Genomic DNA, 18,551 nt, shown 5'->3' with positions numbered 1-18,551 from the left:
AACGTACACGCCGGACCTATTATTTGTCTTGCTCTCTCTCTTTTTTTGTTTTGCACTTAGACAGAGAGAGAGAGAGAGAGAGAGAGAGAGAGAGAGAGAGAGAGAGAGAGAGAGAGAGAGAGAGAGAGAGAGAGAGAGAGAGAGAGTTGGACAGTCTTTCTGACTAACGATGGGTGCATTGCCCAGAATCCAGCAACCCCGTCTTGTTGAAGTGCGTTGTCCTTTAACCCCAAGGATTTCATTCTTGTTGGCGGAGAGAAGGCAACACGAGGCAACAAGAAGCAATCAGTTTTTGGCCATCCAGAAGGCAACAAATGAGTGTCGCCGAGAGCATGACATGATGATGAACGAAAAGGGTTGATGAAAGCATAAATTTACAATATAGGAGTTAGGAATCTACCCAATTGTAGCGCGTTTTCAGAGATAAACAGTGCATGCCACTAGCTTGCAATTCCAGCCGCCAACTCCAGGATGGGGCCAAATTCCCCCCTCCCCCCCCGCCGCTTTCTTTTTTCTTACAACACCCGTAAATAAGTTTTTGCTTGAGCGTTGCAAAGCCTGTAGTGCACAAACTACTCCTACGCTGCTATTAGAGAGAGTGGTTACTCATACATGCACATGAATCAACCTGGTAATAAAGGATAGGAGAAAACACCCTATACAGCCGCGCTCATCAACAAATGACAACCGCTATCACTATAGGGCAGAATTTTCGCTACAAGCGCGCAAAGTCGCAAATAACATGTCGCAATGATGTGCGCAGGGTTGCGTGAGATGTCCTCCACCACGTGTCGCCAAGTTGCCGAAAGCGCGCAATGCGCACAATAACAGGATGACCGCTCTCCTCTCCCGAACGCGCCCTTTGGATCAAGCGACGACGGCCCTCCAAGGACGATCGCACGGGGCAACCCCTAAATGATCTCTCTTGCCGAGGATTGAGTCATGACGAAAGCGCGACCTCCGTGGAGTGCGATGCTTTCGAGCACGGCGATACGGCGTGTTCTATACGTATGCGCGCCCTTGATAGGGCTTTCTGACGTACGCGCGTGCGTAAGCGACGTCCAGGGCAGCTTTCCCTCTCTATTTTGGCGCGCTCCCCTCCTCCCCTGCCGGCCGTCGTCTGTGCCCGTTATATAAGAGAACCTGTTTTACCGCATCGCTCCGTACCCAACGGAAGGCTCGTAGAGCCTACCCTGACCGCTCTCGCAGATTAAGACTGCCCGTTGCCGAACGAAGTGAAGAGTTCGCGAGCTGCCGACTCGCTCTTATATATCTGACGTAGCACCCCGGAAGACGCTTCGATGGCGCTCATTGGCTTGCCTGATTGGCTCCTCCTGTCCGCGACTATCTGCGTGCTGATTTATTTGTAAGTCCGTCTTCGTCGCTTGCTCGCAAGGGGCGCTGCATGCGTTGTATGCGTTGTTCTTTGCTCGCTGTATTTTAGCGTGTACGCGCCTTCATCATGTTTATGTATTGTAACGAATGCATCTGTCTTACTGCTTACCATTCTGTAAACATTTTGTCAGCAGTGTGAAGAATGCAACCGAAAGCGTTTTAATGCATATAATAAAATGCATGGGTTCGAAAGAGCACAGCGATGCCATACTTCATGACTTTTAATTATTTCCCCCATTGTTCTTATTTTATTCGGCAGCTATCTAGCAAGGCACAGGAACTATTGGAAGAGCCAAAATGTTGTTCACGAAGCATTTTCCTTAATTTGGGGCCCCACCCTTCGTCTTCTTTACAAGGTAAGGAACTCATTGCAGCGTTTAATCAGCATCAGACGCAGTAAAATTCATGGCCCGGTTGACAGCTATAGGTATTATCTGCAATTGATTTCCGCTCTACGGTTGAGCATCAAGGTCTCAAATGTTTTAATAATGTCTCACAGAAGTCAATAATTGGATACATTTCTTTTCCCTTGTAAATTATCCTGAAGTTGATGGTTTTCTATATAGACATAAGGCCAAATGTATTATATATAAGTAGTGGATGTTTCCGGGCAATGTGGGTTCACCGAAAAAAACCCCAGTAAACTAACAATAAACGACCCAGTAAACCGAGAAAGCCATTGCCACTGGCAGCAAGGTATATTTGTCTATGGACTGTGCCTGGCCAGCTTACTACTGAGTGTTTAAGTTTTCGTGGTTTAATAATTTTAAATAGTGCGCCAAGTTTTAAAATATCACTCAGAAATAGGCCCCAAAGTTTGTTACGGCAGCGGTTTGCTGGCTAATACGTAATAATAGACTTGTTCTAATAGTAGCAAGCCAAGGCGAAGCACAACATAAGTGACGGATTGATTACGGAATGGGCACAGAATAATTGTGCTAGATTTGTAAATATAATAAAATATAGCGCGTATATATCCATGCTTTGCTCAAGCCCTCGTAAAACGCCTGAAGTAAAACAAAAGAGGCAAATGGCTGATAATTTTGAAATATTAGATTTAAAAATACGAAAATTATTTAAGCGTCATGAATGTTATGGGCGCGGGTAGCCTTGTATACACCCAAGCGAAAACTTCTTGCCAGAGGATTAGCTCATGTTAAAAATATAGTTACCGTAGAATCTCGATAAACGGAAATCGCTTAAACGGAATTGCCGCTTAAACGGAACAGTAGCCTGTAAGTTGGTTGGTTTTGTATTCAGATAACGTAAAGATACTCCCGGTAATAGGAACTAAATTTTCGGCTTCATCGTGTAAACGGAACCAGAATTGGAACTTCTTGTGATACCCATTGATATGAGAACCACATTTTTACGGTTCCGGCTGTTTCGTTTTTGTTTTTGTTTTTCTTCCTCGGTGTTTTTTTTTTTTAGCCACGTTGGGCTCGTGAGCCTCGTCTTGTAAGTAGTTAGCCGTGTTAGAGCAACGAATGAAACATCGCAGTTCTTGTTCCAGTCGTTCGGTCTCGATTCAAGACGCCGAGGTTACAGGGCTCAGCTCCTGCCGCCTGGTTCGTGCCATCGTGGTGCTGCTATTCGCGCTTCATTACCGCGTTGCCGTCTTTTAAATTCGGTGGCTCGTAAGCACTGGCGAAGTTGAGGCCTCTAGCCTCCGTGAAGATGCAGTTGCAAGGACTCAAACAAAAATAATTGATGCATTTTGTAGTGCACAGCGACTCATTGTTGCCAAATCAACTTTGTGAATGCTGTGCCTATGCCTCTTGTAGTTTTTTTGCTTTCTGAAAAACATTCACGTGCATTCACCTTCTAGTGCTTAGAGTTCCATGAAATGTCATTACGACGGCGTAGCCACATAAATTTGCACCCTTGCACATCTCTCTCAATAAACGGAACTCCTGTTAAACGGAACTAATTTTTTCGGTCCCTTGAAGTTCCGTTTATCGAGAGTCTACTGTAGTTAAAATTTTTTCTTGGTTTCAATTTTGAAAGATAACCAAACAGCGTAGTGTAGTTGCACGAATTACTTATAATTTTTAAATACTTGTTTTAAGGCACATGCTTAAGGAAAATTGACTTCAGCAATGCCTCGAAATTAGCCATTTTAAAACACTTTGAAGCCGACATGTGGTTTGCGGTATATAACACGTCAAATTACCGTAAATTACATTGTAGTAGTAGTCCACAGTATTAACTTGAATTACCAAGAAAGGTTTCGGGAAATCCACATTCCGTTGATAACTCACGTATAAAGTGACTCCTCGGTGAAAAATCATTTTTTTTCTGCAGCTTAGCCTTACAAGGCCTTTGAGCAGTGAATACCTCGTTGTCCACATTTGTCTTTATTCGCGAAAATGAAAAATGTATGAATCAAAATACCAGCTCAATGCGACAGATAATTTTGCATATTAGTGCCCTAGGCCTGTACAAGGCGCCCTTTTTCACATCTTCGAAATACTCAAAACATACACTGTTGATAATGGAGGGGCCAAAAAAGCAACCGCTGACATTTTTGGCCGCAGTAAAAATGGCAGGGCGTTCGTGAATTGGACTCGAGCTACATAGCCGGATGTTTGCATTCTGTTGTGCCGTTTTTCCGCACAGCCCCCACATGCCATTGACCACGACCGCTATGTGAAGCTTGGAAGGCTCTTTGGGTAAGCCACGCTGAGAATTTAACATTAACTTTTTTTTTTTTGACTGCGTACCATTGAAGGTATTGGTATGTCGGAATCGGCATGGGAAGGGCAGCCGCTTAAGGTGCAGAGAAGCAACGTTTTTAAGATATACCTATTAAGCTGCTCGCATTTCTCGCTTGAACACTTGTCGGCGCTTGTTTTCTTGTTTGTTTGTAGCTTCTAATAGTCAGCTTTTCTTTGTGTTAAGACTGGTCTTTTGTAGCTTGTAATGCGAATACACTCTGATTGATTGTCTTACAATTTCAGAATTTACGAAGGAGGAAAACCTACGCTGATTGTTGCCGAACCTGAACTGGTGAAGCTTGTGCTTGTTAAGGACTTTCCACAGCTTTGCAACAGACGGGTACGTATTCACTTCATAGTAGTTAAAATGAAACGTAATTGGACAAACGCCACCATGGGCACACCTGTACAATTGCTACGTCAACTCAAAAAATACGCTAGACCGAAATGTCAAGCATCACTTGCTTGTCGGCCTTGAATCGGAACTTGGAAAATACTCTAAGGCCCCCTGAAGATAGCGGGAGGGTGTGGTGGTGGTGGAGAAGCTTTTATTGGAAAAAGGGAAAGAGGGTGGCGCATAAAGGAAGAGGTAGAAGATCAGGGGCAGAAGGCCAAGTCTAGAGCTCCTGAGGCTGTGGCCCCTACTCTCGCCCTCTCGACCAACATGGTGGGCGACCAAGCGGCGCCATCTTTTCAACTGCGTCTTCGTTCAAAGCGCTTCATCGTTTTCCAAATGCAGATCGCAGGGTGCAGCCGTATCCACTGTTTTGCAGAAACTGAAACATTTGGACATTAGAGACTGAAACATCAGAAATACAGTGCGTATTTAAAATAGTTCGTAAAATCACCATGATGCGTTTATAAAGGAGAAGGTACAATATCTGACATATCAACAGCAGCGAAATATTGATCTATATATGCAATCGCTACTGAAAGGCTTTGCATGTAAGCGCGTGCTTGTCAAGTGGGGATATTTCCGCACGTGAGATCACCCCCAGGAAACTGAAATATTCGTTTTACAGCATGACAACAAATTACCATCTTGACCAACATGCATAGCCTAGTTTCAACGAATGGTTATTTTCCTGGCATCCTAGACGTGACCCCCCCCTTCCGCGCTGTCTGCCGGTTTGCTTTGGAACAGTCCTTGTATTCTCACGAGCAAAAACTTCTAATATGGTTTTCCTGTTCTGCCTTAGTGACCTAGACAATAAAGAGAAAAAAAAAACCTTAGTGGCCTAGAAGTAGAGTGGTGGGTCTTCATTCACCCTGACAGCCTGGGTTCAATCCCCATCGCTTCTTTTTTTTCTTTTTTTCGTAGAAGACCAGGAATTCGTTTTACAGCTGCATGTTTTAATATGTTAATTGTACGCATTGTTTTTGAAAATAAGAGCAGTTTGGTACCTTTTACGTGGGTTTAGCCTACCACCACATTTATTAGTTCAGGTCTAGGCTGGCAGGTTCGCCAAATACGCTACCAGGTCCATTGTCAAGTTAATTCCACTTTTGAAAAAAAAACTTTTGATGACCAGGGAGTTACACTGAGATGCCTTTGATCACACGAATCTTTAATATAACGGGGTGGTTATTACAGCCCACTTACGGCGAACCCTCAACCGCGGAGATACCGTCTCACGTGAAAACATTTTGGGGGAAAGCCAACCTTAGAGCAAAGTCAGTGATGTCCGTAAATGCCATTCAGAATCAGCCGTCCTGCTCCGCACCTTGCGCCGATTATTGCCTCTAAAGAGGAGTAGGAAAGCGGCCGATAGGGAAGGCTGTTATCGTGACCTGCTGACGTCATGTTACGTCATGACGCCGATGCAGAGCTGTCGCGCAGCGAAGTGTACGTCGCGAGGCCTTGACCGCTCGCTCCCCCAGCCGACGCGGATTGTTTAAAAATACGTGCGGCGCAGATGTCTTCGAGCGAAATACATCGGAATAATAACATGTCTGAGCAAGCGACCGTTGTGCCACGTTATTACCTAGGTATCATCGTAGTTACACTGTCGTTTTGCGTAACGTCGCGTGAATGCCGCGAGATTTTCCTTGTAGTATAAGAAGGTATGAGGAACTGGGGCGTCCGTCGATTTTAGTTTCGCCTGTTGCTCAATAATGGTAACAATTAAAACAAGAGAGAGAGAGGAAAGTGGTACGCCAACCCCATTGTTTTGAATGGTACCGACTTTTTTTTTGTCTGCGAAGCTAAAACTTCGCTAAGTCAGGCAGTTCTTTTCGCAGTGTGTCAGTTTTTCTGTCGTAACGTACCGATTTTTAGCTGTGGGCATGAAATGAGATATAGTGACTGTCAACAAGTCGGCGCCTTACGTGACAGCTCATCGATATACTTCCGCACTATAGAAACATAATTGTGGATTTGTAACGTGATTGTTTACGCACGATTGGTTTCAGAAACGTTCAGCGTATAAACTTTGTTCCCCTACAGCGGTTGCAGTTCTTCGACCCAATATTGGACAATATGATGAGCATTGCTCCCGCAGAGCGCTGGAGGAAGATACGGCCCTCAGCGAGTCCCGCATTCACGACCGGAAAGCTTCGCAGGGTAAGTGAGAGAATCGTGGCCTATACAGGACGTAAGCAAATACTCCCCTAAAAATACGCTATTTTTCTTTCATTTTGGTTTTGTAAAAAAAATTAATGTGTTTGCATAAGGATACGGGTGAATTGACAACGCCTTATATGACGCGGCAGTTCATAAGTGATGCCGATCTCATTCGGGCCTATTTAACGAACAGAGTAAATGAAATTTAGTGTTTCATGGAAACCAATCTGGTTAGGTTTAATTACACTTCCGAAGAACCGACGCTTACAAAACGCTTGTAGTTTTTTATTGTCTTTACGAAGTTCTCTAACGAAGTTTGGTTTTCCGGTCAGCTTCCATTATTTCTACATAACGAACACAGCCGCGAAATTTCCCGCCCAAAGGTATACAAGTGTCGATGCCTTTTAACTTGTTCAGACAGAGTACATACCTACACAGCGCTCGACATTAATCAACTGCCAGTGAATGTGAAAGCAGGCTTGATGCAGCGACTCCTGATAATCGCGCCATCCATCGAGCAGTGATTGTAGCTTAGTATGACCCTGTTTCAGATGAACGACATGATCCAGGAATGTGCCAAGATCACCGCGGAGCACCTTAAGAGTGCTGCTCAGCAGAACAAGGACGTGGACGTCAAGCAGTAAGTGAATTAACCGCTCCAGTTGACGTATAAGAAGTTAAGTTCACCTAAGGAATTTGTCACCTTTTCTTTTTCATATAACTGACCGAAAAGTCCTTGTAGGTTTTATGAGAGGCGCGCTGTCGCGTCCTTTGTAATTGTTTTGTCAGGAAGAAGCGTCGCGTGGTCAGACAGTAATGAACTTATCCTTAAAAACTATACGTTCTGCTTTTATTGACTCGAGATAGTTGTTATTGATATGATGGAGGAAAAGGGGAAACGGAAAGAAAAGGGCGGGGTTAACCCTGCGCAGAGCCCAGTTCGCTACCTGTACTGGGGAAAAGAGAACTTACAGTATAGTGTAAGTTGCTACAGCTATCGTTGCTTCCACAGAATGTCTTAACCTCTGCTCGTTTATACCCAACAACGAACGCGAATCTGCGCAAGTTTTTTAGGATGTGTGCAATACTGCTTAACATTCTTTCGGATATAACAACAACGTACTTAGCTGCTTAGATCGCATAAAATATTTACGCAACTGTTGTTTAAATGACTAAGCATAAATATTATTATGTTTGAACAGCCTGAAATGCTGGTTGGTTTAGTTGTACACCCCCCCCCCCCTCCCTTCGGCAACTAAGCACGTTTCTTCAAAATAGCGTTCATTTTCTTGTCGAAAACACGAACTCTTTTAGTCGGACAGATTTAGGCCGATACTTTGAATGTTCACAAGCTTAAAAACGTATGCGCGCAATGAACATCGCAAATAAAAGGCGTGCTAATAACTGGAAACTAGTTATTTTAGTTTTAATTTTAACCAAACACCATACCTCAAGCTCTCGGGTGACCAGCATGTTCATTTGAAAGCGAGAGATCTTCTACGAAGTCTCTCGCAAGGTCATTAATCGCGTCACAATGACCTTGAGCGACCGGAGCGCCAGTGTGGCAGATGTGACGTCATGCCACATGATCCTCTGCTAAAGATGGGTTACAGCTGCGCTAGCTCAGAGCGTGTTTTCCTGCAAAAAACTTATATAAAGTAGGGGTAAAGCCCACACGGGCAACCTATCACGGGCATTCTGACTGAAAATAAATGAAAAGGGGACTGCGACTCCCGAAAAAATTGTTAAAGTAGCGAGAAAACAACTTGGCAAAAGAAAGACAGATATAAGAAAAATAAAACAAAAACATTTGCGCTCAAAAAACTTACGCGTGGATGGCTCGACGTCAGCAAGCAGACCTGTTGCTGGTGATGACTAGGTTTAGAATCGTTGAAACCTGACCATTGTTCTGTTTGTTTTTCACAGGTTTTACGGACATTACGCGCTGGATGTCATAGCCAGGTGTGCTTTCGCAACAAAGCTGGACTCCCACAGTGATGAGACGAACGAATTTGTCACCAAGGCAAGGAAGGCCTTCAGCGGCGGCATCACCTTGCCCCTGCTGTTGCTGTGTAAGAGTTGATCCCGTGTCTTCTCTCAAGCTTATACCGGCCATAAAAAAAAAAAAAAGAAAGTTGTGCGGCCAATGAGCGGTGGCTCGTTTTGCCTAATCGATACGGGTTCGTTTCGCTTTTGCAGTTCTGTTCCCGGGCGTAATGAAGGCTTTGAAAGTGAAAGCTTTTAATTCGGAAATCTTTCAATACTTCAAGGACGTCTCCGTGAGCATTATTCAAAAAAGAAAAGTGAAGGATCAAGTAAGTATACTTTTTACATTTCTCCAATATGTAGTGTGATGCTCGTTCTAATAACTTTAGCATTTAAGCTCAGAGTCTAGGGTTGCCACCTTTCCCCGGAAAAAAAACCGGCCTCTTCGGAGGGGGGGGGGGGGGCGTGGTATATAGAATGTTTAATTTGTGTTGAAAAAAGACGCCATGTTTTTGACACGCAGTGCCATTTATTGAAGAGTTTTCTTAGAGAGAAATCAACATAAAGTTTGTACTGAATGTGATTGAAAGCTTGGTTATTGCTCTGTATGTGCTTCACTGAAAAGTAACTGCAATTGCTTACCGCAGCGGCAGCATTTCGTTGTTTTGCTCCTTCCTTAGGTTCCTCTCAATGTCAGGCAGCGCGCTCGCCCGCATATTTTCTGTGCTCGCGTCTTTGAGCAGCTTGTCGACACATATTTATCGTCTTAGTTGTTGAATTGACGCTTATCAAACGCGAAAACGTACATAATCACTGCCTGAGGGCCAAAAAACCGGCAAATGACGGCCGGTTTTAGGTATGGACCGGCAACCGGCCCGCTGTTTTAAAAACCGGTCGGGCCGGTCCAAAACCGGGCAGGTGGCAACCCTAAGCTCAGTGCTGAAATCGGTGTGCCTTGAAGGCGTGATAGGCTACACGTAGTAGCCACTGTGATATAGCTACACTAAGCAGCTGAGCAAGTTATGAAAGCAGGTTAAAACTGGTGCAAAAAATATGGCCTCGTAAAAAAAAGCCAAAGAAAGTTCCCGAATTTTATCCAGGCACCCTGATGCTGAAGCATTCTTTAGTACCATTAAAAATCAGCCTGAAGACCACCAAAAGCAGACGCTTGAGAGAACAATGTAGGGGAGTTGCTATACATGAGGCGGAAGAGCGCGGAAGAGAAAAAGCGGACGGGAAGGCATGGAGGTTAACTAAATGTTGATGTAAATCCCAGTTTTCTACCCTGCACTGGGCAGGGAGGAGTTCAGGGGGTAAAGGGGAGGGAAGGCGATAAAATAAAGCGATTCCACTCAATGGGAAAGCTGTTGAAATGCGGAGGAGTGATCGCCAGAGGGGCTGTGGCGCCCTCTCTCGACTAGTTTCAGCATCAGCCTGGCGTTGATACCGAAAGTAGTCAAGAGAGGGCGCCGCAGTTCCTGAAAAGGCCTCTAAATGGACACTAGATTGTGTTTTTATTAATTTGAAGTAATTAACGCGCTAATTGATTATGCTTTACTTATTTTATGTTATCGGGTGCTTACTTGCGGCCTAGCAACGGCAGCTTCCGAGGCAATGGCGCAGCGCAAAGATCCCCCCCCCCAACACTTTGCACGAGTAACGCGTGCCTCTGTGGCGCAGTAGGATACGAATCAGATTCGTAACTCGAGGGACCCGGGTCCGATCATTACCAGGGGAATCGGTGATTTTTCGACGCCTCTGTTTGGGTTTGGGGCGTCAGGTGACTGCGGTGGCTGGACTACGACAAGGCGGGCGCCCCTAAAGTGCTCAGCACTTAGAAGGAATAGCTAGGAACGGGCACGTGCGCACTCATGGTCCTTTTCTTTTGCACTAAAACGTTCGTTTAACGGCACTAAAATCTTCGTAGCAATAGTGCCAAGTGCTGTTAGCTCTAATCTTCGCCCACCCTTCGTTCTTCAGCGCAGTGAGGACTTCCTGCAGCTCATGATGGACGCCCAGGAAGGAACTCTGACAGAGGCCATCGACACCGCTACCGGGAAGGAATCTTCGGAGATCTTCAACCTTGACTCGGAACTCAAGAATGACGTTACGTTCACTTCGAAGGGTGAGTGCTTGACGGTATATGGCCACGTAAAATTTCGCGCTCCACGCACACTGCTGATGGCGTTCTCTTACGGATGTATCCAGGTGTCTTGTGTTCAAGTTGTTTTTTTGATAAGGATAAAAATGTGCGTGACCTTTAACTCCATACGAGACTTTTACTTTGATTAGACTTTGCCGACTATGTTCGTATCGGGTATGAAAGGGCATAGCGTAAACGTCCGTTCTCCTTACGCGGTTAATCACGGGAACAAGTCACGGTAGTTTCGAGTGCTACGTACGGTAGCTGGTAAAAAAGAAAGATGTGTATCTTTCCTGCATTTAAGACCCTGCCGTTAGAAATTAACGTTGAGAGGTAAACAAGACGAAGCTTCATACCTTGCACTACTGAAGTCGAGGTCTTCTACTTATTCATTAGGTACGTGTTGCTACACTTAAGTTTAATTGTTCTCCGTGCCAGACGTATACTTATCTTCTTTGTCAGGCAATAATATATGCTATTGGATACTCTTTAAACTGCTGCTGATTATCCCATTTAAGGGAGTACCTGATTATTCCAACGACGAAACGCTCTTTTGGCTCGCCCCCACACCCGTTTTCTTTCTGCATGCAGCCCTGACAGAGGACGAAGCGTTGGCCCAGTGCGTCCTTTTCTTCCTCGCCGGCCACGACACCACCTCGTCCGTGCTCTCGTACGCGGCATACTCGCTGGCCCTCAATCCGGACGTGCAGGCTAAGCTGCGCAAGGAGGCCGACGACTGCTTCGCCACACACGTAAGCTCCACACAGCACCTGGGAAGGGTACATCGAAAATACGTGCAGAAGCGCCCTCATTTGGCCAGACGTCATGCATAACTGAAAATTGTAAAAATACTTTACTGTAATATCTTTCTTCGCAGTTTGTTTTCGTTGTCCTAGGCAAATGTGGAAAAAGCATGCGCCTTCAACGTATGTACACCCGAACCCCGTTATAACGAACACTGATACGGCGAATTATCGGCTATAGCGAACTAAATACGAACTTTTCTTGGTGACGCTTTATTTCAGTGATACTTTATAACGAAACCGAAACCGCGAGAGTAGCGCGCGACATCGGCTATAACGAAGAAATATTTGGTTCGCGCGAGGCCCGTAACTCGAAAGCTAGCTTTAAAAAGCAAAAAAGAAGGAAATGAGAAAATATCAGTTTGTAATACTACAGTAGAAAAGGACCTTTCGTGCGTAAACACTGCGGGAAACTTCATCCTGCAGTGTTGTGAAAAGCCGCCAGGCGAAGATCCCATCCTTCTTCAAATAAATAAGAACGCAGGCCTGTTTCGACAAACGAACTTTGTTCTGTTGTAATTTCACGTTGTCATGTTGCGGTCCATTTAGTTTGAAATGCCACAAAAAGACAGATGAGGATTACCTTGTTTGTGGCGTGTTCGAAGCCTAGAATAATGCGTTTTAGTGTCTAGGATTTTTGCGCAAGCCAAATTGCCGATTCGTTAGAGGCGATTGTTACCTCTACTGTTACAACGAATATCGGATATAACGAAAAAATTTACTTCCCCGATACTACTTCGTTATAACGAGGTTCTTCTGTAGTTTATAGAGAAATGGGGCATCGGCATTAAAAGGACGGGTTATTAACAAAACCTTATTTATTACCCGCTTTGCAATGTTTACAGGGGAAGGAGCCCAGCCTTGACGCCATCTCCAAGCTGCCGTACCTCCACTGCGTTGTGTCGGAGACGCTGAGGATGTACCCGCCGGCTCCAAGGTGCGTTGAGAGACGCCGTTGGAGGCGCTCAAAGCTATTCCTGTTTTATTGGCATGGCAGAGTTAGCTGAACTGACCTCTTGGGATCGCTGTTACGTGGGTGCCGTTTAAACTGATCATCATATCCTTGGGACCAAGCGGCGTTAACGAAGGCACATAGCCAGAGGGGAAGGTAGCACGATAATAAGCTTGGTATGGGAATCATGTCTGATCATCAAAGAGACGAGCAACCAAGAGGAAATCTTCCAGAGCGAGGCAGTATAGTCTGACACTTGGTGTCTACTAAGCCTTGAAGCTATTAAATAAACGAACAAACAACAAGTGCGGTTGAGCAGGTTCATCAAATTCTGCAGCTCAGAGAGTGCTTTAACCAGCTGCGCAACTTGTTTTAACTCTGTATAGTTTGTAGTATGCGGTAGTAGCATTAGAGTAGTAGTATATTAGCATAGCGTAGTAGTATAGGGGATAAGGTAAGCAAGGAAGGTGAACGCAACCAAATTTATGAGCATCCACGAACACGAAAGCCAAATTTTGGGTTCGTGAACGCGCAACACCGAGTTGGTGAACGTGTATAAGACAACAAAATGCGCCAAGTATGACGTTCTATTAGGCTCCTTCCAAATTGTCTGGCTCGCTGAATGGCATACCCTTGGTTACACACGGGCGTTCTCTGGCAACGTATACTTTTTACAGGTGTGTGGTTTGCTGATGCAACCTCCCCTCCCTCTAATCTCCAAAGCTCTTTGCAGCATATGGCTATAATGAATGGAGGACGAAAAAGGTAAACCTCACCCGAAATGTAGATACACATCTCTCTGCCTTTTCGTCCCCAAAACGCTTGTTACTTAGACGTAACGTAGTCGCACAACAAAAAACCAAAAATGCGTCGTTCTGCAAACAACCGGCCGTGTATACTATCGAGAAATGGTAATTCTTTTAATGGTTTCCCAGGAATTTCTTTGTTTCCTCAAGCTGTACTGAAAGGAGCACAAATTTAGGCCACTAGCAACATTAGCATTGCGTTCACGCTCGGATTTTTCTTTATGCCCAGGCTGGAGAGGTCCGCCCTTGAGGACTACGTTCTCGGGGACACCGGGATCACAGTGCCCAAGGACTGCGTCATCGGCATCCCAGCCTACTCCATGCACCATGACCCCGAGTTTTTCCCGAACCCGGAGAAGTTCGACCCTGACAGGTGAGGGCGGTTGTGCATGCGTTCCGTCGCGTTTTTCCTAGAGGTGTGACGGGGGAACTGGCAGGCCTTTTGATTTGTAACTCTGATTTCGGATGAAAACGTTTTGGGAGAAGTCGTTCACAGCTAGTGAAACAAGAATAATCGGTCAGAGTCGTAATATCATTGTTCCTTTACCTTTTCCCGCGAACACCACGTCTAAAATCCACCTGTTAGTATCCCTGAAAGACAAGCAGGCCAACAACAGTAGCTGCCAATCTTCCGCTCAGAACCTTTCTCTTCAAAATGTTAGACTTGACTGGATTTTAAGAACATAACTTGTGACTGGCTTGAGACAAACGTGAAGGAGACGGATAAACTTTTGCTCACGAAAACGCCGAGCTTACGGCGGAGCGTAGGGCGGCAAATGCTCGGAGTCGAGATTATAGACGCTACGGTAAACATGTCATAGAGGCCCGCACATAGCAATGCAGGCTGGTATAAGTAACATTGCTCCTTCCATCTGCTGTCGTCCGCAGGTTCAGCGAGGAGAACGTTGACTCCATACGGCCGTACTCGTACCTGCCTTTCGGAGCGGGCCCTCGCAACTGCATCGGCATGCGTTTCGCGCTGCAGGCCGCCAAGCTGTCGCTCCTGCACTCGGTGCACAGCGTGCAGTTTGTGCCCACGGAGAAGACAAAGGTCAGTCGGTGGTGACATAGGATTACTGCGCACAACCACGAAGGGGCGCGCTATTGCTCATCTCGACACCTTTCGCTCGCTTAGTTTTTCTTCCTTTCTTTCTTTCTTTTTTCTTTCTTTCTTTCTTTCTTTCTTTCTTTCTCACCCCCACTCACATGCACGCACGCACGCACACACACACGCACACACACACGCACGCACGCACGCACACACACACACACACACACACACACGCACGCACATATAATTTTCACACACTTAAGACAACCATTCTTGAGGTGCGATCAGAGAGAGAGAGAGAGAGAGAGAGAGAGAGAGAGAGAGAGAGATGAAACGTTTATTTGAACTAAAAGGTCTTGATGAAACTAGGGTAGGTTCCCTCCTTCCAGGGCCCCTGTTTCGTCTGCCCCGGTCTTGGCCCTAAAGATCAGGTACTTCTGAACCCCAGGGTCAGAGCTGGCCAGAGCTGCCTCCCATAGCTCATATAACTTGGTGTTGGTGTTTACTGAGGGCCATATAGTACGACAACCCCAGGATGCATGGAATAGGGTGGATATTTCATCGCACTTATTACATGCGTTTGTGAATTTCTCGGGGAACATCTTCGGTAGCCTGAGGATGTTGGGATAGGTGCTCGTCTGTATTTGTCTAAGAGACTGGTGCCCTGCAGCTGTTAAGCTTTTATCTGGTGGAGGAAAGAGAGCTCTGGCTTTTCTGTGAATGTTGAGTCGCTCACCGAAGGTATTGGGGAGAGGGGTGAGTAAGCTAAGACTACTGGCTGAGTGGTTAGTAAGTTCGCGCGCAGCTTGGTCTGCTCTCTCATTACCCTCAAGCTCCTCATGTCCCGGTGTCCAAATGATATTTTGGAACTTAGTGATATTTAGAGGTAAAATTTTTGTGAGCCTTTTGTGGATTCGGTCATTTATAATGTTTTGTACGGCTTTCTTAAAGTCCGTAATTATTTGAAGGCTTTTTCCTTGGAATTCTCCATACCTTACGGCCAATAGAAGGGCGCCAGTTTCGGCCTCCTCGGTGCTGGTGTTCGTTAATGTGAGGCAGTCCCTGATTACTCCTTCTTGGTCAACGATGACTAGGGAAGCATTGGTCTTGTCGTAAAAGGCAGCGTCTGTATATACAACGTTTGGGTTTTTTATAAAATCGCCTTTCTCAAATGGGAGAAAGGTCAGGACCCGGCTGGAACGTGGGGAATTGATTTTCTCCTTTGCCATTGTGACTTCGTGTTATTCCGAGCGTGCGTGAACGCACAACCACGCACATACATGCACACATGCCAACATACACCCGCCGTGGTGGCCGCCGCGGTGGCTGCTGATCATTAGGAGGCGAGCTCGATCCCGGCCGCCTTGGCTGCTGTTCTGATGGAAGCGAAATGGGAAAACGCCCGCGTGTCGAGATTTCGGCGCACGTTAAAGATCCCCAGGTGGTCAAATTAATCCGGAACCCTCCACTACAGCGCGCCTCATAGCCCAGGTTAGACCCCGGCGCATTAGCTCATAGGTTCGGGGCAATCAATCAATCAATCAATCAATCAATCAATCAATCAATCAATCAATCAATCAATCAATCAATCAATCAATCAATCAATCAATCAATCAATCAATCAATAAATCAATCAATCAATCAATCAATCAATCAATCAATCAATCAATCAATCAATAACATACCGCAACACATACATTCATACATACAAATATATATATACACACTGTGACATTGGAGAGGCGTCCTCGAAGCGGGCTCCGTCGCCTCCGTCAGTGCAGCGGTAGCGTGGTGGTGGAGCGGCCAGCAAAGGTTCCTGCTTTGGTGAGGACGGCAAGAAATTGACGGCAAAATTTAAGTCGTTTACTGCATGACAAGAGATGAACAGCGACGATACATGAACGTCAGCCTTCCGGGCGAGCTTACTGCATGGCTCAAACAGAGCGACAGCCGCCACCGGGATCCAATGCTGTTAATCGAGTGCGTTTTGCGCTTGGAGGAACCGCGTATTTATCCCCGAAGTGCTAACGGTCAGAAAGCTTTCCTAGAACTTTGCACGCGGCACGAAAATAGTACAGACGCACACAAACAAACACTTTTTCCCGGGTTCGTGAGAGCCGGCAGTAGCGGCCCTCGTTGAGTCTGAGAGGGGGAGAGGAGATCTCGGCAGCGGCTTCCACTTCGCAGGTGCAAGTGTCAACACGAAGAATAGGTTGTTTTGTATTTTGCAGCCGCCGAGGTTCAGTCACAGGCAGCGAGGAGCCCACGCGGCGGCCGTTCTCGGGCATGTCCGCGGAAGGCAGGCTTTCTCACACAGCAATACATACATACATACATACATACATACATACATACATACATACATACATACATACATACATACATACATACATACATACATACATACATACATACATACATACATACATACTTTACGCGATCACGGACTTTAATAATTCTCGAAGGTGGCGCAGTTTTGACACGCATACCCAGCTTTCTCGCTCAAAATTCCAACCTCTCAGGAACCTAGCAAAACCACTTTAGGAAAGTGATATTTGGCATAAAGCCAGAAGTCAACGTGAAGATGAAAACACTAAAAGAACTTTCCAGGATTCTGAATATTTTTTTGTGTAATTCGCTGTCAAATTTTACTCCCCATGCATTTCTATGGGATAGTTTCCATGGCTCAGGAACCTAGTCGCGCAACATGCGCGACTTGAAACTGTGCACAAAGCAAGTATTCACCCCAAATATTAGCTGTGCAAAAGCACTTTTCATTTCGATAAAAAATTGCAGAGTAATCACTGTTGAAAGGACGGCCATGAGCGGGAAAGCTGCACATGGATATACGACAACTAGCGGCCACTGCAAATATTTTTTTGTATGGGTGAATTATTGGACGCCAAAACTCACTGACTGAAAATAATTGAGTTGCGTTTTGTTGGTGCCAGTCACCGTATACTGCAGGCAGCCTATTGTCAGCTTACTGGATCCTACTCGTATTTTTCTAATCGATTGAAGGGAAATGAATTTTGCCTGTAATATAAGCTTGAAAGGTGGAAGATCATTTCCCTTCATTTTCTGTGGTTTGTTTACGCGTGTTTTCTTTCGTATTCATTTGCAACTGTTTTTTCCGCTTCCGAGAATCGTTTGCTCGGTGAGCGCATCGTGGGCTTGGATACTGACCTATACGGGGAGCACGGAGAGAAACTGCAGTGAGGCCGGCTGTGCATGCTTGTCAGTAGGATAGATAGGAAATGCGAAACTATGCGTGCGCACGTTCCGCGCATGCGCAACCGGAGCCACGAAATACGAAACTATGCGTAGGCATATTTCACGCATGCGCAATTCGAGTTGGGAGGAATTACTTGTACTTGAGGAGATAACCGCTGATGCTTCAGAGTTGCAAGAGCTGCGGATATTATTTCCGGACGACGCCGTTCACAGCCGTTGGCAATAAACTTCGCTCGTTTCTTGAACACCATTCCAGGTACCACTAGAGTTCGTCACTGGCCTCGGACTCCTCACGGCGAAGGACGTCACTGTCGGCATCAGACCAAGACCATACGACTAACTGGCCCGACGTGTGTTTTCGCAAACATGTCACCGCCTTGTTAATAGTCATTTCAACGTTTTGTTAATAATCATAACTTATTATTACATTTGATACGAAAGCTCGCCTTATCATGTGATTAGTACATTGTACATACACGTGGCATTTTCCTTTTTCGCTAGTGTCGGTTGCAAACTGAATAAAAGACGTCATAATTTTTTGCCGTATTTCTGGCGTTATGATGAACGCCCAAAATGCGTGCCTCGATTGGCCGAAAAAGCAGCCTGGGCGATATGACCGCATGTGGCTTGTGCAGAGAAAGGCATGATTAGTAGTTTCGGCGAAATATTAAAACACATTGGGGAGTAGTCACATCAGTCTCCGTTATTAAAAGACGGGAACGAGTGCTAGCAGCGAGGGAGAATGAGGGATGCGGACGTCAAGAAGAAGGGCTCGAATCAGGCCGTTAGCAAGATGAACCTAAAATAAAGCACCCTTTCAAGCCTTCATAAATAAAACGGCTATTGAGTTCTGGGATTACAGTTGGTACAATCATCAACTATACGTGTGATACTGTAACGT

The 18,551-nt window shown here is 45.6% G+C and overlaps 1 protein-coding gene across 1 annotated transcript; it reads left to right on the top strand.

The window, feature by feature from the left end:
- The first annotated feature begins 1,181 nt into the window (after positions 1-1,181).
- LOC144172733 (cytochrome P450 3A8-like) lies at positions 1,182-18,189 on the top strand. Its single transcript, XM_077701347.1, has 14 exons — positions 1,182-1,366; positions 1,655-1,751; positions 4,015-4,067; positions 4,356-4,452; positions 6,559-6,675; positions 7,227-7,315; positions 8,602-8,747; positions 8,875-8,990; positions 10,642-10,786; positions 11,396-11,556; positions 12,453-12,544; positions 13,595-13,738; positions 14,254-14,416; positions 17,907-18,189. The coding sequence occupies exons 1-14, from the start codon at positions 1,302-1,304 to the stop codon at positions 17,988-17,990; spliced, it is 1,569 nt and encodes a 522-aa protein (XP_077557473.1). The 5' UTR covers positions 1,182-1,301; the 3' UTR covers positions 17,991-18,189.
- Positions 18,190-18,551: the final 362 nt, after the last annotated feature.

The sequence above is a fragment of the Haemaphysalis longicornis genome, unplaced genomic scaffold (genome assembly GCF_048455015.1).
Source record: "Haemaphysalis longicornis isolate Haplotype H1 unplaced genomic scaffold, Haemaphysalis longicornis Haplotype H1 scaffold_256, whole genome shotgun sequence".
Classification (NCBI taxonomy): Eukaryota; Metazoa; Arthropoda; class Arachnida; order Ixodida; family Ixodidae; genus Haemaphysalis; species Haemaphysalis longicornis.
The sequence above is the reverse complement of the archived record's forward strand: the minus strand, read 5'-3'. Positions and strand labels throughout refer to the sequence as shown.